We start from the raw sequence: 15,122 nt of genomic DNA on the forward strand, positions 1-15,122 counted from the left end.
GAAATAAGTTGCTGAATGAACTCATATATATCAAAACTTCTAGCTTCTTATTAGAAAGTCAGACACTTTAATCTTGAGGAAGGTTTATTCATTTATTTACATTCCTCTTCTTTACTCGTTTACTGTTTTATAAAAGATTCAGTTCAGTTGTTAAAACTTCATGCTCTTCACCTTTCATCCTCAGGTCTATTTGAGTTCATATTTGGTCATACTTTGATATTGATGTGCAAGGAGCAAAACTTACTACATCAGCCGCAGCTTCGTGGTTACTAAGCAATTTCTTTTACACAAGGACGCCAAACCACACTCTTAACATCCCACCTGCCAACCATCATTACCTCATTACCATTGTGGGCATGTCAGCACTCTAATTTGAGCGATTATCCAAACCATTGTGTCTTCATAAGGTCAGGGCTCCACACAGCAGCTGCTGTGGAGCCTTGCTGTGTCCTCTGGTTCTTGTTTGAAGCTGTACGTGTCCCGGCCCATGTACTTATTCAATTTCACTCAAGTATGAAAAAAAGAGAGGAAAGAGTGTGTGTGCTTGCTGTCACTTTGATTCATCGTGTTGGACTCGACCCTTTTTCCTTTTGGGCAGATTTTCATTGCTGATGACGGGCTTCCCAGTGCTCTGAGGTCTTCCGTGGTAATACAGCTGGAACTAAAGTAACCCATAAACTATGTTGTGACTCAGGTCAGTGACCAGTTTAGGGCTGCTGTGTTTTTTACATACAGTAGTTGGACTCTATGGAGACCCACATTAGCAGATGATAAATTGTGCACGTCATCAACATGATAATAATCTAATGATGACTGCTTAGTAGAAACATTTGAATATATGCTTCTCCTTAGTTTGCACACACTTCAAGCTACAAAAATCACATTTTAAAACATATCAGGGAAGAAAATAACATCATAACTGATAGCTTTATTAGTATTTAGCCAATGCTTTATAGACTAATCATATGCAATAATAGGAGACAGTTTTAAGCATGTCAAGAAGGATGGGCAGGTTTGGCACTGACCCCCTTTTAAACCCTCTGTGGTCCCTCCAGTTTCTTTTGTTTATAAATTCAATTGTGACTTTAGACACGTCTTTTTTTTTTCTTCTTCTAGTCCTTATAAGAATAAAGCTAAGAAGATTCATATGTTGCCACCTTAAACATATATCTAAATGGATGAGTGTTCACTGGCCATGAAGCTGAAACATGTAGAGCTCCCTCTGCTGACTGGCTGCAGTATAGGACTTAAGCCCCGCCCACTTAATGTTAACAGATGGAACAGTGGACAAACAATCAAATTGAAATACACGTCATATTATTTTCTCCTAAAGAGGCTTTCTGTCTTTATACTTAGTTCTTATTCTACTGATTTATGTCAGAGTGCTCATTTTTCTGGTAAGTTTAGTTAGAATTATTTATTTAATGTTAAAAATAAAGGTTTGTGGCATCATGATTGACAGCTCTGTTGACAAATGTAGGATCCTGTAGCAGAATGGAGGAGGAAGAGTGAGAGAAAATGTAACAAACACTAACACAAGAGTCATTCCTGGTAAGTGTAAAGGGGGTCTTTTAACATTAAAATGAATCAATGGTCCCCACCCTGTTGTGTTTCTTTTTAGAGTCATAAATCACACACAGATATTAAACAGCTGTATGAAACTTTAATGATACTTGTTCAAGTAGATAGTAAAGATAGAGAGGGTACATATGTTAATTTTTGTGTGCACACATACCTGGCCAATCCTCCTCGGCCCCAGCTGGGCCATCTGCTCTAAAAAGTCTAAACACACCCCTGATTGAAGTGTTTATAAAATCTCCAATCATCTATAACCATTAAATAACAGTTATAGCTCTGGGCCCTATAAAACAATAATGACTTATAATTAATCATTTTATTTGACAGATGGATGAAGTGCTTATTAGAAAGTGAATGATCTCATAGTAATTTCTTAATTGTAAGTGTAAGATGTGTGGGCTCTTCTGCTGCTTACATTATTGACATTTTTTAATAACAGAAACTGAATGTTTTTAATATTCTCTATAAATTAAAGCTGCTGTTGGTATTCGTGATAGAAACATCAGTTCGGAGAGAGATTTTGAATGTCAACCATAGACTGTAAAAAATATGGACGTAGTATCCGTGATGTCACCCATCTGTTCCTGAGAGCTGTTTTGAAGCAAATCGACGGCAGCAGCCATATTGGTAATGCGGAACTCAACTAGGCAGAGTGTGACGTAGTGTGAGTCTCTTAGCCAATGGCTGTGTGTTCCCGACCGGGATTCACGTCAGTCATGTCCTTATTTGGGCAAAACTCATAATCTTAATATCTTCTTAACCGTCATGTTAGAAAAAAATTCACCCCCCGTACAGTGTGTGCCATTAGAGAGATTAGCGTTGTAGGGCCAAGCCGTTTTTTGAACCAGGCTGTAAACATGTTTATTAATGCTGCAAAGATCGTCTTTTTCCCATTCATATCTATGTGGTTTCCGGTGTTTCTGCAGCCAGCCTCAAGAGGATTTTCGATGTATTGCAGTTTATATCACTTCCGCATTGGCTTCATCGTTTGAGACCGGAGTTTGCCGCTTGATGTCAACACTACCCCTCCCCTCTCTGCTGTCGTAACCCCGCCCACAAAAGATCGTTGTTTGCGTTCTATGAGGAAGTAGTGGCTTCCCAGCCAATCAGGGCGATGTAGTGGGGCCGCCACTCGACCAATCAGGAGAGAGGGTTGGGAAATAGCTCTGATTGGTCCGTGATAATGGGAACGAGGGGAATAATAACATGGCTTGGTACAAAGGCATTGGAAAACAGAGATTTCGCCATAATCTCAAATTACTTCACTTACAGATGAGTACTGATTGGTATTATGACCTTTTCTCCAAACCCAGCAGAAAAAAATTAGTTTTTTACACCATTCCTACCAACAGAAGCTTTAAGACTACATTTTATGATTTATTAAGTTGCTATCTTGTTATAAATTTTATAAGAAAAAAAATCCAATATGTTTCTTTATCTATTTAAACTAATCAAACTGTATCTCCTTTAATGTTCCTGCTTTGTGTCATGTAATTTAAAGCTGTATGTGCATGCAGGAGGAGAATTGTGCCTGTCACCCTCTGCTCTGTCAATAAAGGTTTAGTTTTTTTAAACTGCTCCCTCCCCTCTCAGGGTTTATAAAGAGAGGTGTCTGACGCACAGCACGTCCGTCACTTCTCTCTCTCTGTGTGACAGGCTCTCAGCATGTCTGAAAACCAGCCGGGGCTCGTGTATCTGATCACAGGGGGATGCGGTTTCCTAGGGAAGCACCTACTGAGGATTTTGCTGGAGAAGGAGGACAGACTGCAGGAGATCCGGATCTTTGATAAACACATAGACTCGAGTCTAAATGAGCTCAGCACAGGTAAGCTGATCTAACGGGTCGTGGGAGTCAAAGTGCTGTGTTGTTTTCTTTTGAATTGTTTCAGCAAGACTCTGAAAATACAAAGTTAATTTCACAGTTCATGTCAAATATTCTTTAATTAATTTTTATCTCAAAATATTTATTATTATTTTATTGTATTTATTAACCTTGTTTTCTTATGTGTATCTTCATTTTTCTTTGTACAGTTAATTATTATTATTTGTTTATTATTATTATTTTGTATTCATTTATTTTTTCTTCTCTTTGTTGGATTTGTAATACTTGTATACATTTTGTTAAGTTGTGGTGAGCAAAGAAATACTGAAAAAATTCAACATAAAAAAAGTTGAAGGACAAAAGTTATCTAAAAATAATAAATTTCACCAATTTATAGTTATAAATATGGACAAAAATAGTAGCTAAACTTGAAATAAAACCTTGAAAATAGAAAATTTAATGAGTTTTCTGCCTTTCTTTTTGCCAGATGACTCCTAAGTTTAGGTTTAGTGAACAGTGAATTATCAAAAGCATCAGTGGCAGCAGGTTAATTAATAATGGCACAGGAAACACAGACACGCAGGCTTATTTTCTGCAGACCAGCTAAATGAAGCCACATTAAATCAGTCTGAGGGACAGTAGGGGTCACGAGTCTTTGGTACCAATATTTTGGGGGACTGAAAAGTTTGGGAACCCCTGTCCTAAAGGACTCCTGCTTTAATTAGATATGTGTTAGTAGTTCATAACAGCAGCATGTTAGTGCTTCCTTATCTTTGTATTCGTCATGTCGTATTTGAATATGGTCTTCATATATTTCTCTAATCTGGTGCAAGCTGTATTTCTCGTTTAGTGACTTCAGACTCTTTTGTGTATTATGTTACTGTCTGCTATGGATACAAACACTTAAAAACACTGAAGCACGAGGGCTGTGGATGATATAACTGTAACATAGTGTATAACAGTAATAATGCATTAACACAGCTGTGTCTCTACATGGACAGAACACTGGTATAGCCTGGCATTCATCCCTCCTACATGCCATTGGGTCAGTCTGCAGATATAACAGCTGTGCTGCGAATACCAGGAAGTTTACTCCCATCATATCCCGTGTCAGGATAAAGATGTTGTCACCTGTCATTATTTTTTAGCTGTAAGGGCTTTATGTAATTTTCTGTGTTATGACCTGAGGAAGTTCACATGCTCTCTCAACCTGATACAAGTTTTCACAAACTTTCTTTCCTCAATGATGTCAGGGGAGCACCCAACCCTAAATGCCAACCTCTACCCCACAGTGGAAGAGGCTTTGTTCAGCTTTCATTATTTAGTGTTGGACAGGGCTGAGTCCTGCAATTGATGCAGGACTCTCTGGGCCCCTGAGAGATCAGCTAACAGTAACAGAAGGCTTCAGTGTCAGCAGAATCCACACAGGGCTTTACAGCACGGGGGAAATGAGAGGTTGAGCTGTGTGGTTTTTTTGTGGGGCGTAATTTGGAGCTGAAATGAATTAGTGAGATCTGAACACTGTGATTAAAGGTCTTTGAGTTTGGTGAAAAACAGAGGGGGGGGATGTTAACTCCAGAGAGTGTTTGAACTGCAACAGGATCTCAACTCAACGTTCAAAGGTCCAGTCCAGTTCTGTGCCAGCTGAATGCTTTCCTCGTCCTTTGTTATCAGTCAGTCAAGGACGGTGCGTTGAATCAAAGGTGAACCTCAGGTGCACGGCCTTGAAAACATCAAGATACTGAACTTAAGGACTGCAAGGGGAAGGAAGTAAGAAGTCTAAGTGAGATGTGAGGGAAAGGTTCAGATGTGTTAAATGAAGAACACATGCTCTGGTTTTTATCTCTGCTTGTTTCTTGGCTGAGTTCTAATGAAAAATATACACGATCACAACCTCCCCAAAAAATACTTTTAGGCTTTAAAGAGACAGACGTACAGATCAAAAGAAAGAAGTTTGTAATCTCTCCATAAACAAACAAGAGAACTCTGCCCTGTGTTTTCCTGTTTATTCACCTTGTCGTTGTAGACTTCTGAGGAAAGCATGCCCTCATCATAGATCACTTCCTGTACAATATGATCATTGACTCTTTCCTTCCTGTTCCTCCCTCAGAGTCGACAAAGGTGGTGGTCATCCAGGGGGACATCACAGACTACAGCAGCGTCCTGGAGGTCTCCCGGGGGGGTGGATGTTGTCATCCACTCAGCAAGCTTGGTGGACGTCTGGCACAGAGTCCCGGAGACCATCATCCACTCTGTCAACGTCACAGGTGAGGCTTCAAGGCAGAGATAATTGGGTGATAACACACATATTCCAGAGAACACAGACTTCTTTCAAGGCCAACAGTCTAGTCTTTTGTGATATGCAAACAGGTCTGTCTGAAAAACAAGACTTCAGTTTGTTTGTGAGTCAGAGTCAGATCCACAAGAATACTTTGTTCTTTTCATCTGTGGCCGGTTTCTCGCCCGTCCTGCAAGTTTTATGTTAATGGCCAAACAACTGGGAAATGGTGCTCTTCGGTGGAGTTGAAAGGGAAAGAGGATGTGGCGGATATGTCGTGGGGTGATTCAGGTTCATGGTATCATTATTTGGGGGAAACCACATAAAACAGTGGAAACCAACGCCTGCTTAGGAGGAAATTCAAGGACCTCAGACTTACAAGGCCAGTCATTGTGCCATGTCCCGTGAGCATACCGTATATGTGACTGGGAACTAAAACCTACACTCAATGGTACGATTGTTTTCTAATTCTCTGACCACAAAAGGAATCCATCTCCTTACAATCACAGGCAGAAAAAGATAATGAAGCAGAGGTTATTTATGATGCACAAACTGCCAATCTGTGTTGCTGTGACTAGACATAGTTAGCTTAATTAAAGTGTTTGTGTTGTTATGTCACCTGTGCTGAGTGAAGGGTGGTTGGTATTTACGTCTGAGTCAGAGGGAGAGAATGAGAGGAGTTTGTTTTTGAGTGCATTATATAACAGAGGTGATCATTTTGTTGTGAACATGCTTCATTAGTCACACAGGCTTAAATTTAACTCCTGATAGAGCCGCCTGCATGGATCAGCATTAAATGTTTAAGCTCTGAGCAGATCTGTGCGCGTGTGTGTCTGTGTTTTATATTCTTTATTTTGGAAATCTGATCCAGCTCCATTTTAACTGGAGAGCGCACAACTATGTGAAAATTTAGCAGAAAATATGAGGAGTTTCTTTCAGCAGTGTGCAGTGAGTCACTTTGCAGGAATCAGTTCCGATGTCAGCAAAGCACACAAGTAACTCTGCAGAGGTTATGAGTCTCCTAACTTAATATGTGGGTCTCAGAACACCTTAAACTGAGAACTTGATGGCCTTTTAAGGGTTTCTTTATGATAGCAGCATTACAGATGCTTTGGAGTGAGTAACAAGAAACAGTCTGTCTGTGTTTGGGTTTTTGTTTATTAGTTTCGGTGACGTCTGGTTTACGTGTGGCTCAAAACAGTCTGCAGTGATTCAGTTAATTAACCTTTGATTCAGCTGAGTTGAGTCTGCTGTGTTCTCTTCCTGACCCATGAAGCTATTTGATTAACATAATGGTTTTTTTCATGCACCTCATGTCGTCAGCCCTCTGCTGAGTTCATGCTTGTCCCTCTGTACAGAGCTGAAGGCCTGTGGGAGTGATTTGATTCTGACCTCTGTTTGGATGGGTGGTTCAGTCTGAATCCCTCAAAATATTACAAGAATTCGATAGCATCATCAAAGGGTTGGTCTTGAAGTCTCGAGGGGTTTACAGGCCTTTGAAACATTATGTTTCAGATTACTGCAAACCCGTTCTTCCTCAGTCTTAGAAACAGTAATGAGTAAATAAGAATAACATGTGCAGGCAGTCTACAGGACATCCTATACTGTATCTGACACAGTTAGTATTTATTTACAGACTATCCTCTGTGTTTTCTTGCCTGAAGCTTGAGCACATACCTGAGATTCAACAACTCCCCCTCTAGATAAAATAAGCAGCCCAAGACATTCAGGCATGTCAAGTGCCTTTCTTCCTCAGTCTCAGAGACATTAATGAGTAATTAAGAATAACATGTGCAGGCAGTCTACAGGACATCCTATACTGTATCTGACACAGTTAGTATTTATTTACTGACTATCCTCTGTGTTTTCTTGCCTGAAGCTTGAGCACATACCTGAGATTCAACAACTCCCCCTCTAGATAAAATAAGCAGCCAAAGATATTCAGACATGTCAAGTACCAGAGTCCTCTGGTGGAGGAGTCAGCCTTCACAGATCTGGAGCTTTAAAACTGCGGCTGATTAAACTCCAACGTCATGGTTGCACTTCCTCTTTATTTGATAATTTACCTGTATGTTTACTCTATCTCTTTCTCCCCCTCTTATGGAACTTAACTTTTAGTTTGAGATGTTTGATTTCTTATTAAACATGCAGAATATACTTTCAAAGATTTCAAACTCTGCCTCTAGAAAACATCTCTGCTGGTACGTTCAGACAGATGCATTCTTAGCGTGTCTGCAGTGAGCCTTTATCAGGAAGTCAAACAGATGTTAGGAAGCTGTGTGAAATGGTTCTGCACCAATAGGGAAGACTCACTTGGGTAAGAGTTGTGGCCTGTTGTTTGTGTTTGGAGATAAAAACCTCCAGCAGAAGATTGCACGTATCCCTGAGCGAATCTAACAAACACCTTTTTCTGCAGTCCATGGAACATTTGGTCTCATGTTTGAGGCCTTTTAGTAGACCTTTAATGTCTGTTCTTCAAACAGGGGTAGATGTGTATTTCTGTCTCTTCTGCTCTTCAGCCTGTCGTCTCTTGCTGCTGCGGTAGTGAGTTAATGTGCAAAGAAGAAATCCTCGTACCTCCATCAGAGTCCAGCAGACACTTTCACGAGCTTCTTTTTATCCTCTGCCAACTTGGCCAGATGTAAATTTAGAGTTTGTGTACCTTGTCCTTCTCTCCTCTTACTCCCTGTGTGTCCTAAGTGAAGCTTTTAGCCACTTCAAATCTGAAGTCTTTATTTAGTAAACTGGAGAGATCTTAGAGTGTAAACTACAACAATAAGAGGCTCTTCTTAGGAATGATAATTTTTAATTCCATGGTACGTCCAGTTTCATGATCGTGACCATGTTCTAGGACGACATGCGTTCTTCCTCTTGGCTGAATAAAAAACACATGGGTCTCTTATGAAAGAATTTCCTGTTATTTGTCTAAATGAATTTAGAGTCCTTGTGCATCTGATTTTGATTTCAAAGTGTGATATTTACGGCATGCTGTGGTGCAAACTCATCTCTGTGAACACACTTAAGGAATTAGATGTGTTAAAAGACATCCTGAGGATGAGACACAATCAATTGAGTCATGCTTTTCTCCTTTTTTCCAGGAACAGAGAACGTGATCAACGCCTGTGTGGAGTGTGGCATCCAGTCGCTGCTCTACACCAGCAGCATGGAGGTGATCGGTCCAAACGTCAAAGGAGACCACTTTGTCAGGTGAGGTCTTCAAATGATGAATTCATGTTGTTTTGTTTCTGAACAGTGTTTAGATTTATTCTGCTGACCAAAGTGAACGCTCAAGTGTTTCTCCTCCTTGAACACACTCCTTTTTTAAGGACACACTTTGACTCTTCCCTTCAATCTTTTATGCACTCTCTATGTTTCTCTTGAAAGCATGTTCGTTGTGAACTCAAGGCCTGGACAGAGAAGATTGGGTTGGGTGGAGACACAGCATGTAGTGTTTAAGTGATCTAATCACGGTGGTTTTAAGTTCCCTCAGAGAGAATGGAATGGAAAGGACATGTCACAGGTTTCTTCTCGGTCACACTGATGTGCTGTTTTTCCCTCTTTTGGTTTTTTTATGTCTGCCTCTGGCATCGAGTCTCAACAGCTTTAAAAATAGTCTTGCTGTTGAGTGTCTCTTGTTACCTACAGCGTTAGAAAGCCTTGGGAATAACACACAAGAGCAAACATGCCTTTTTGTTAAATATTAGATGTAGATGCTACTGCTGCTCTGTCAGTCAAGCCTTTGAAAACTGTGTTCAAGTTTTAATGGATGTGCAACTTTACGATTTGGCCTGAATACAGTTGCACAAGTCATTCTCTGTAAGCCGACACTTTAAAGAATAACAGATACTGACTCCCAAGACGTCTGCATTATTCAAGAGCGTGCTTTGTTCTTTCCTGAGTAATAAGCCAAACATCAAGGATGCACAGAAACCACAACAGAAAGAATCGTGCAAGGAGACAAACAGGGAGGTGTGAGTCAGAGAGCATGATTAATGCACACACTCAGTTCCCCTCCATCTCAGTGGACTTATTTAGAGAAGGTTCTGGGTGCGGTGTTATAAACAATATGAGGTAATTCACAGGTACGCGTAGGAGGAAGACACCAGCTTATCTCTGTGACAGTGATTTAACTGTGATAACTTGTTATCTAAAAACTCTGTGTTTCTAAAAACAAGCTGATCTAACGAGCAGTTCTCTAAAAGATTATTCATTGACTTACAGGAAATAAAGGAAGGTCAGAGCTTGTCTGAAAAATCGGAAGCAAAAAAGTGAACTTTGAAAGTGAACTTTCATTTTTTTTGTAATTCTCTTTTTATTGAGATATCATGACATTATAACATGTTTCAATACATACATAGTAACATGACATTTTCTTTCTTTTTTAATAAAACAAAATATATATGAAGTAAAAACAAAAACAAAAAAACAACCTGATAATCGGGTGTCATGAACACATCTAGTGAGAATTTACTTTTATGAAAATATATGTCCAAATATCTCAATTCTAAAATCACTTTTCCTTTTTCAGTCATATAAGTCAACTGTCCCTTCTTTAAGATTGCACTTTGGGGAACATCCATATCAGCTAAGAGAGAGGACCAGAAGAAGAGTAAATAAATAATATAAGTAAAGTAAATAAAGTAGAATAAAATACAACAAGATTAATATAATGAAATAAGAATTGTGATAATAATGACAGTGGATAACAACATTCACAATACTGACAATATAGATTAGGCTGACCCTGGGTGGCAGGGCTCACATCTTTAAAAAGATCTGGGACCCTTTCTTGTCTTATGTTGAGAGCTCGGCTTGCTGTGTGTCTTTAGACAGAGCATCAACATGGTGTGTCTTACTATGTTCAGATTATTGCTTTCATCGGTTTATTTTTGTTATATCTGCTTTTTATCTTAGGTTTTCCTTTTTTGGAATTCTATCTAGTTAGTCTGGAGGGAGTATGTGTCGGGGTGGGGGGTTATTTGTTGTTTTGTATTTAGTATGTCATTTGTGTGTTTCTTTGTTCAAAGAAAAAAGGAAAATGTGTAAACTTTGAATTTTGGATGTGACTGTTTTTCTATGTGAAAATCAATAAACAAAGTTAAAAAAAAACAAAAAAAACAATACTGACAATATAACAATAACAATATGAATACTAATAACATTTAGAAATCTGTAGCAATGAACCAAGGGGATGGTAGTTTGCATTTATCTTTTAAATTGTAATTTAGCGGTTGCTGTGTATTCGATCCATTTTTGCCAAAGTCCTTTGAATTTATCCATCTCTAATCTGGTCAAATAAGTTAGTTTTCCCACAGTGTAAACTCAATGCATCACTTCAGCCCAATCCTTGACCTTAGGGATCTCTGTCGTAAGCCATTTCTGTGTTATGAAGTGAACTTTGAAAACAGTCAATTAAAATGAACTCATTAAAAAGTTATACGAATAACACACGAGCAAAACAGCTGAAAGTCTAGACAGAATTTTTAACTTGTAACGTCCTATTCTTACCCTCCATCTTTTTTTATCTTCATCCATTTTTCAGTTTGATGAACACCTGATTCAAAGCTCATGACCCAGACGACTTAAACATATTTGTAAGGGCAAACTTTCAACATCTGGCATGAGAGAGAATCGTCTCATTCTTCATTGTGTGTGTGTCTCTGTACATGGATACCGTTGCACTTTAGAATAATATTTTCATTATCTCTCAGTTTTGATAACAGAAGAGTTTCTCAGGGTGAAAGAATGAACCTCTGCCTGCTCTTGTTGGGAGAACTTGCTCTGCCAGTGAACTTCAAATGTAATTAAGTTGAGATGAAAGCTGTAAAACAATGTGATCCCACCTGCCTCTCTCTCTCGTGACTATTTGTTCACATCTTACTCTGTCAATATCTCCCTCCCTGTCTTTCTGCACGTCTCCTCTCTGTGCTCCAGTTTTCCGATTGACCTCGTTTTGAGCGATGCATTCCTCTCATTCATGTGGCAGGGTCAAGAAAACACAATTTCCTTTCTCCTGACTGCTCCTTTAACTGTGTGTGACTTGTGTTTTCTACAGGGGCAATGAAGACACACCTTACAATGTGTACCACACCATGCCGTATCCAAAGAGCAAGGCGAAGGCAGAGACGATCGTACTTGAAGCTAACGGCGCCGAGGTACGGTGGTTTTACAATGTTCATTTGTTTCATAAACGGTCATTGTTTATGGTGTTTTCGTTTTCCTCAGAGAAGTAAACAACAGTGAGGCTGATTTATTGAGAGCAGTTGAGAATACTTCACAGACGCACTGGGAATACTAAAACCCTGAACAACAGTGTGGAAATAAGAATCATAAAACCATAATGATTCAACAGAACCCAAGAATTCTGCAGATGCATGATTCAAACCAAATCATTGGTACACAGATATGTTTATTGCTATATATTAAGGAGTATTATAACCCTGAGTCTTCACTGTGTTATCTCATAATTAGGTCAAACTTCACACTGAGCTACACATTCTTGAAGCTGTACTTGTGCTTTGCAACTGTTGTGTCTCTTTGGACTGAAATTGGCATTGCAACAATATGTCTTGTGCAACTTTGCCACAGAATGCAAAATCATCCCTCTGCAGTCTTGCTGTGGTATCGCTCAGCTATTTACATTTCTGAGAAAATCTTCTCTGCTATGTTTTTCTGAGTGCCATCCTGCTTCTGTCTCCTGTCCAGGTGAAAGGTGGAAAGCGTTTGAACACTTGCTCTCTGAGGCCCACGGGGATCTACGGCGAGGGCCACGAGTTAATTAAAGATTTCTACAAGCAGGGTGTACAAAGAGGAGGTTTGATCATCGGCGGTGTTCCAGATGAAACGGAGCACGGGCGAGTCTATGCAGGTGAAATAACTTTTTGAGCCTCAACCAAACTCTGAAATCCTTTAATGAAGCCTTTTATCCTGACAAACCTTTGTTCTATTTTTAACTCTTAAACTGAAAAGAAAATAAACAATAGATAGAAGCCTTCTCTGTGGCGTATTTACACACCAATGCTAAAAGCAGAAGTATAGTTTTCACAGAAAGCTCTACTGCATTTCACAGAACTGCTGGTCCAGATAATGAACTAAGAATAGGCTGATGCTTTCTTAAGCTTGCTTCTCTACAACTGCACAAGCACGCGCACTGTAACCTCAAAGATGAACAGATAGTAAAAGATAAAGCACATGAGCGGCCGGGGTGTTGCATTGCAGGTGTTCTTGGCTGTAATAGCATGTATAAAGTGCATCCAGTATCAACAGCTGGATGAACTCATCATTAGTTAAATAAACTCCCAGATATTACACTCTTAAATCATCCTCCACATGTTGTGTTTACCTTCTATGACCTCTTATCTGGTCATGGTATCAGCTGCTTTTCACAGTGTAATTACTCACAGATCATGCGTGTGAGAGTGAGTAACATGGTAATAATAGAACACCTTACAGACGCTGATCTTACAGAAAGAAGACATGAAGCCACAGAGGATGCATTTTCTCCCTCAGGGAATGAGACACTGTCTGTGTAGGTTGTAACATGTTCTCAGGTGACGTTACTGATGATGTCAGTCAAATGTGGGCTGAGAAATTAAGCAACTGAGCATGCTTACTCAAGTCATTTACTTTTGCCCAAGATTTAAGGGAAGTGTTGTAACACTTACAAACCAGTTTTTGTGACTGTGCTATTTAAAGTTAGGAGTGTCACTTTGTTCACAGGTCAGGTTATATAAATAAACAGTTTATACTTAACTTGATGATGTAGCCCACGGGATTAGACAATACTGTATAAAAGGCACTCATAAGGAAGCTCATCTGACACCTTATCCCTTACAGTGATTACAGACATTAAAATAACTACACAGAAATCATCAGTCTTCATGCTGATGCTCTGGTTTGCATTTATAGCTCATAATCAGGCTTGCATATTGATTTAATCTCTTTCATCATCACCCAAAAACTCCTCCCATGAGCTTTAAGTGTTCATGTGTAGATGCTGACAGGACACCACTCCTTTTCAAGCTTACTTACACCCTCGTATAGTATGAGTCAGGCATTCAGGGTTAACAAACTAAGGGTAGTGTTTTAAGCTTTTCACACATCCTCTCAAAATGTAGTGTGTGAAGAAAATGTGTGAAATGACAGTTTACCTACTTTTCTTCTAACGCTTGAGGCAAGTAAGTGTCACATGTTTTGTTGAGTGATTCCTCCGTCACACATGACGTCATTCCTCTTCTTGTTTGGGTTACTAGGCAATGTGGCGTGGATGCATGTCCTAGCAGCACGAGCCCTGAGAGAGCGCCCACAGACTGTCGGAGGGGAAGCTTTCTTCTGCTATGACGACTCACCCTACGAGAGCTATGAGAATTTCAACATGCTGTTCCTGTCTGCGTTCAACTTCCGGAGGGTCCGCATGCCCTTTATGGTGCTCTGGTTCCTGGCCGTGTTTAATGACATGCTCCGCTGGATACTGAGCCCCTTTACTAACTACACGCCGTTGCTGAACGGTTACACCTTCGCCGTTGCTAGTACCTCCTTCACTGTGTCCACAAATAAAGCCCTGCGTCACTTTCAGTACCGACCTCTGTTCAACTGGGAGCAGTGTCAGGCTCGTACACAGTCATGGGTTGACACATTTCCCATGGATAAACCCAAAAACTCTTAATGTTACCTCAACTACTGCAACACACATCAGAAGCTACTCTGTAGACACACAGGACTCCAGCGTATGTGTAATAATGGAGTGCATAGAGACGGCTTGGAGCTTACAGTATTTATGGTGGAAAATCTATTGTTGTATTAATGTTCATACTCAAGTGTAACAGGCATAGCATCGTTATACAGATACCATAATAAAAGCTTTTGTTCTGATGAGGCACATCAACTCAAACATTAGAACTATAAACAGGAGCTGCGTGTAAACGCGCCGTTATCTTGAATGATCAGAAGTTATATCCGTATTAGATAAATGCAGAAGTATACATAACTTAATTCTGACAGTGTTCAAACCACGGACAAGCTTTAACTACATGAATAAGGATTACACTTCTGTATTTTCTTAATATATATAATTTTCAGATTTTTTTATAATAGCATGTTGATAAATGTACATTAAATGTTTTTTGTAATTTGTATTAAAGCTAATTTATTATATACTTCATGGCTTTGTTTGTTATTTTGCATGTTTTCCCATTGTCTTTAAGATTTCTGATCTACATTTGTATCATAATGTGCAGTGTGTAAGAAAATGAAAGTTTGAACTGCCTGGAGATCCAGCTCATGATCAGTTGTTTCCATGAGCATGTGTCTTTACATAATATACGTGACTGGTAGGAGTTCACCATCGCTGGATTTCCATGGAGACAACAAACTTTGTTTACAACAGTTCAAAAGGCTTAGTTCCACTCGGTACTCTTGTGGAAACTTGTCTGTGGACTCTATGAC

General features: G+C 39.5%; 1 protein-coding gene across 1 annotated transcript; it reads left to right on the top strand.

The window, feature by feature from the left end:
• Nucleotides 1-3,172: 3,172 nt before the first annotated feature.
• On the top strand, nt 3,173-14,833 carry hsd3b7 (hydroxy-delta-5-steroid dehydrogenase, 3 beta- and steroid delta-isomerase). The gene is given in 7 exon segments (XM_034712318.1): nt 3,173-3,403; nt 5,511-5,578; nt 5,580-5,667; nt 8,777-8,885; nt 11,734-11,833; nt 12,384-12,546; nt 13,931-14,833. Coding segments are annotated over 7 exon segments (1,101 nt in total). The 5' UTR covers nt 3,173-3,243; the 3' UTR covers nt 14,344-14,833.
• The last annotated feature ends 289 nt before the right edge of the window (nt 14,834-15,122 follow it).

The sequence above is a fragment of the Notolabrus celidotus genome, chromosome 20 (assembly GCF_009762535.1).
Source record: "Notolabrus celidotus isolate fNotCel1 chromosome 20, fNotCel1.pri, whole genome shotgun sequence".
NCBI classification, from domain to species: domain Eukaryota; kingdom Metazoa; phylum Chordata; class Actinopteri; order Labriformes; family Labridae; genus Notolabrus; species Notolabrus celidotus.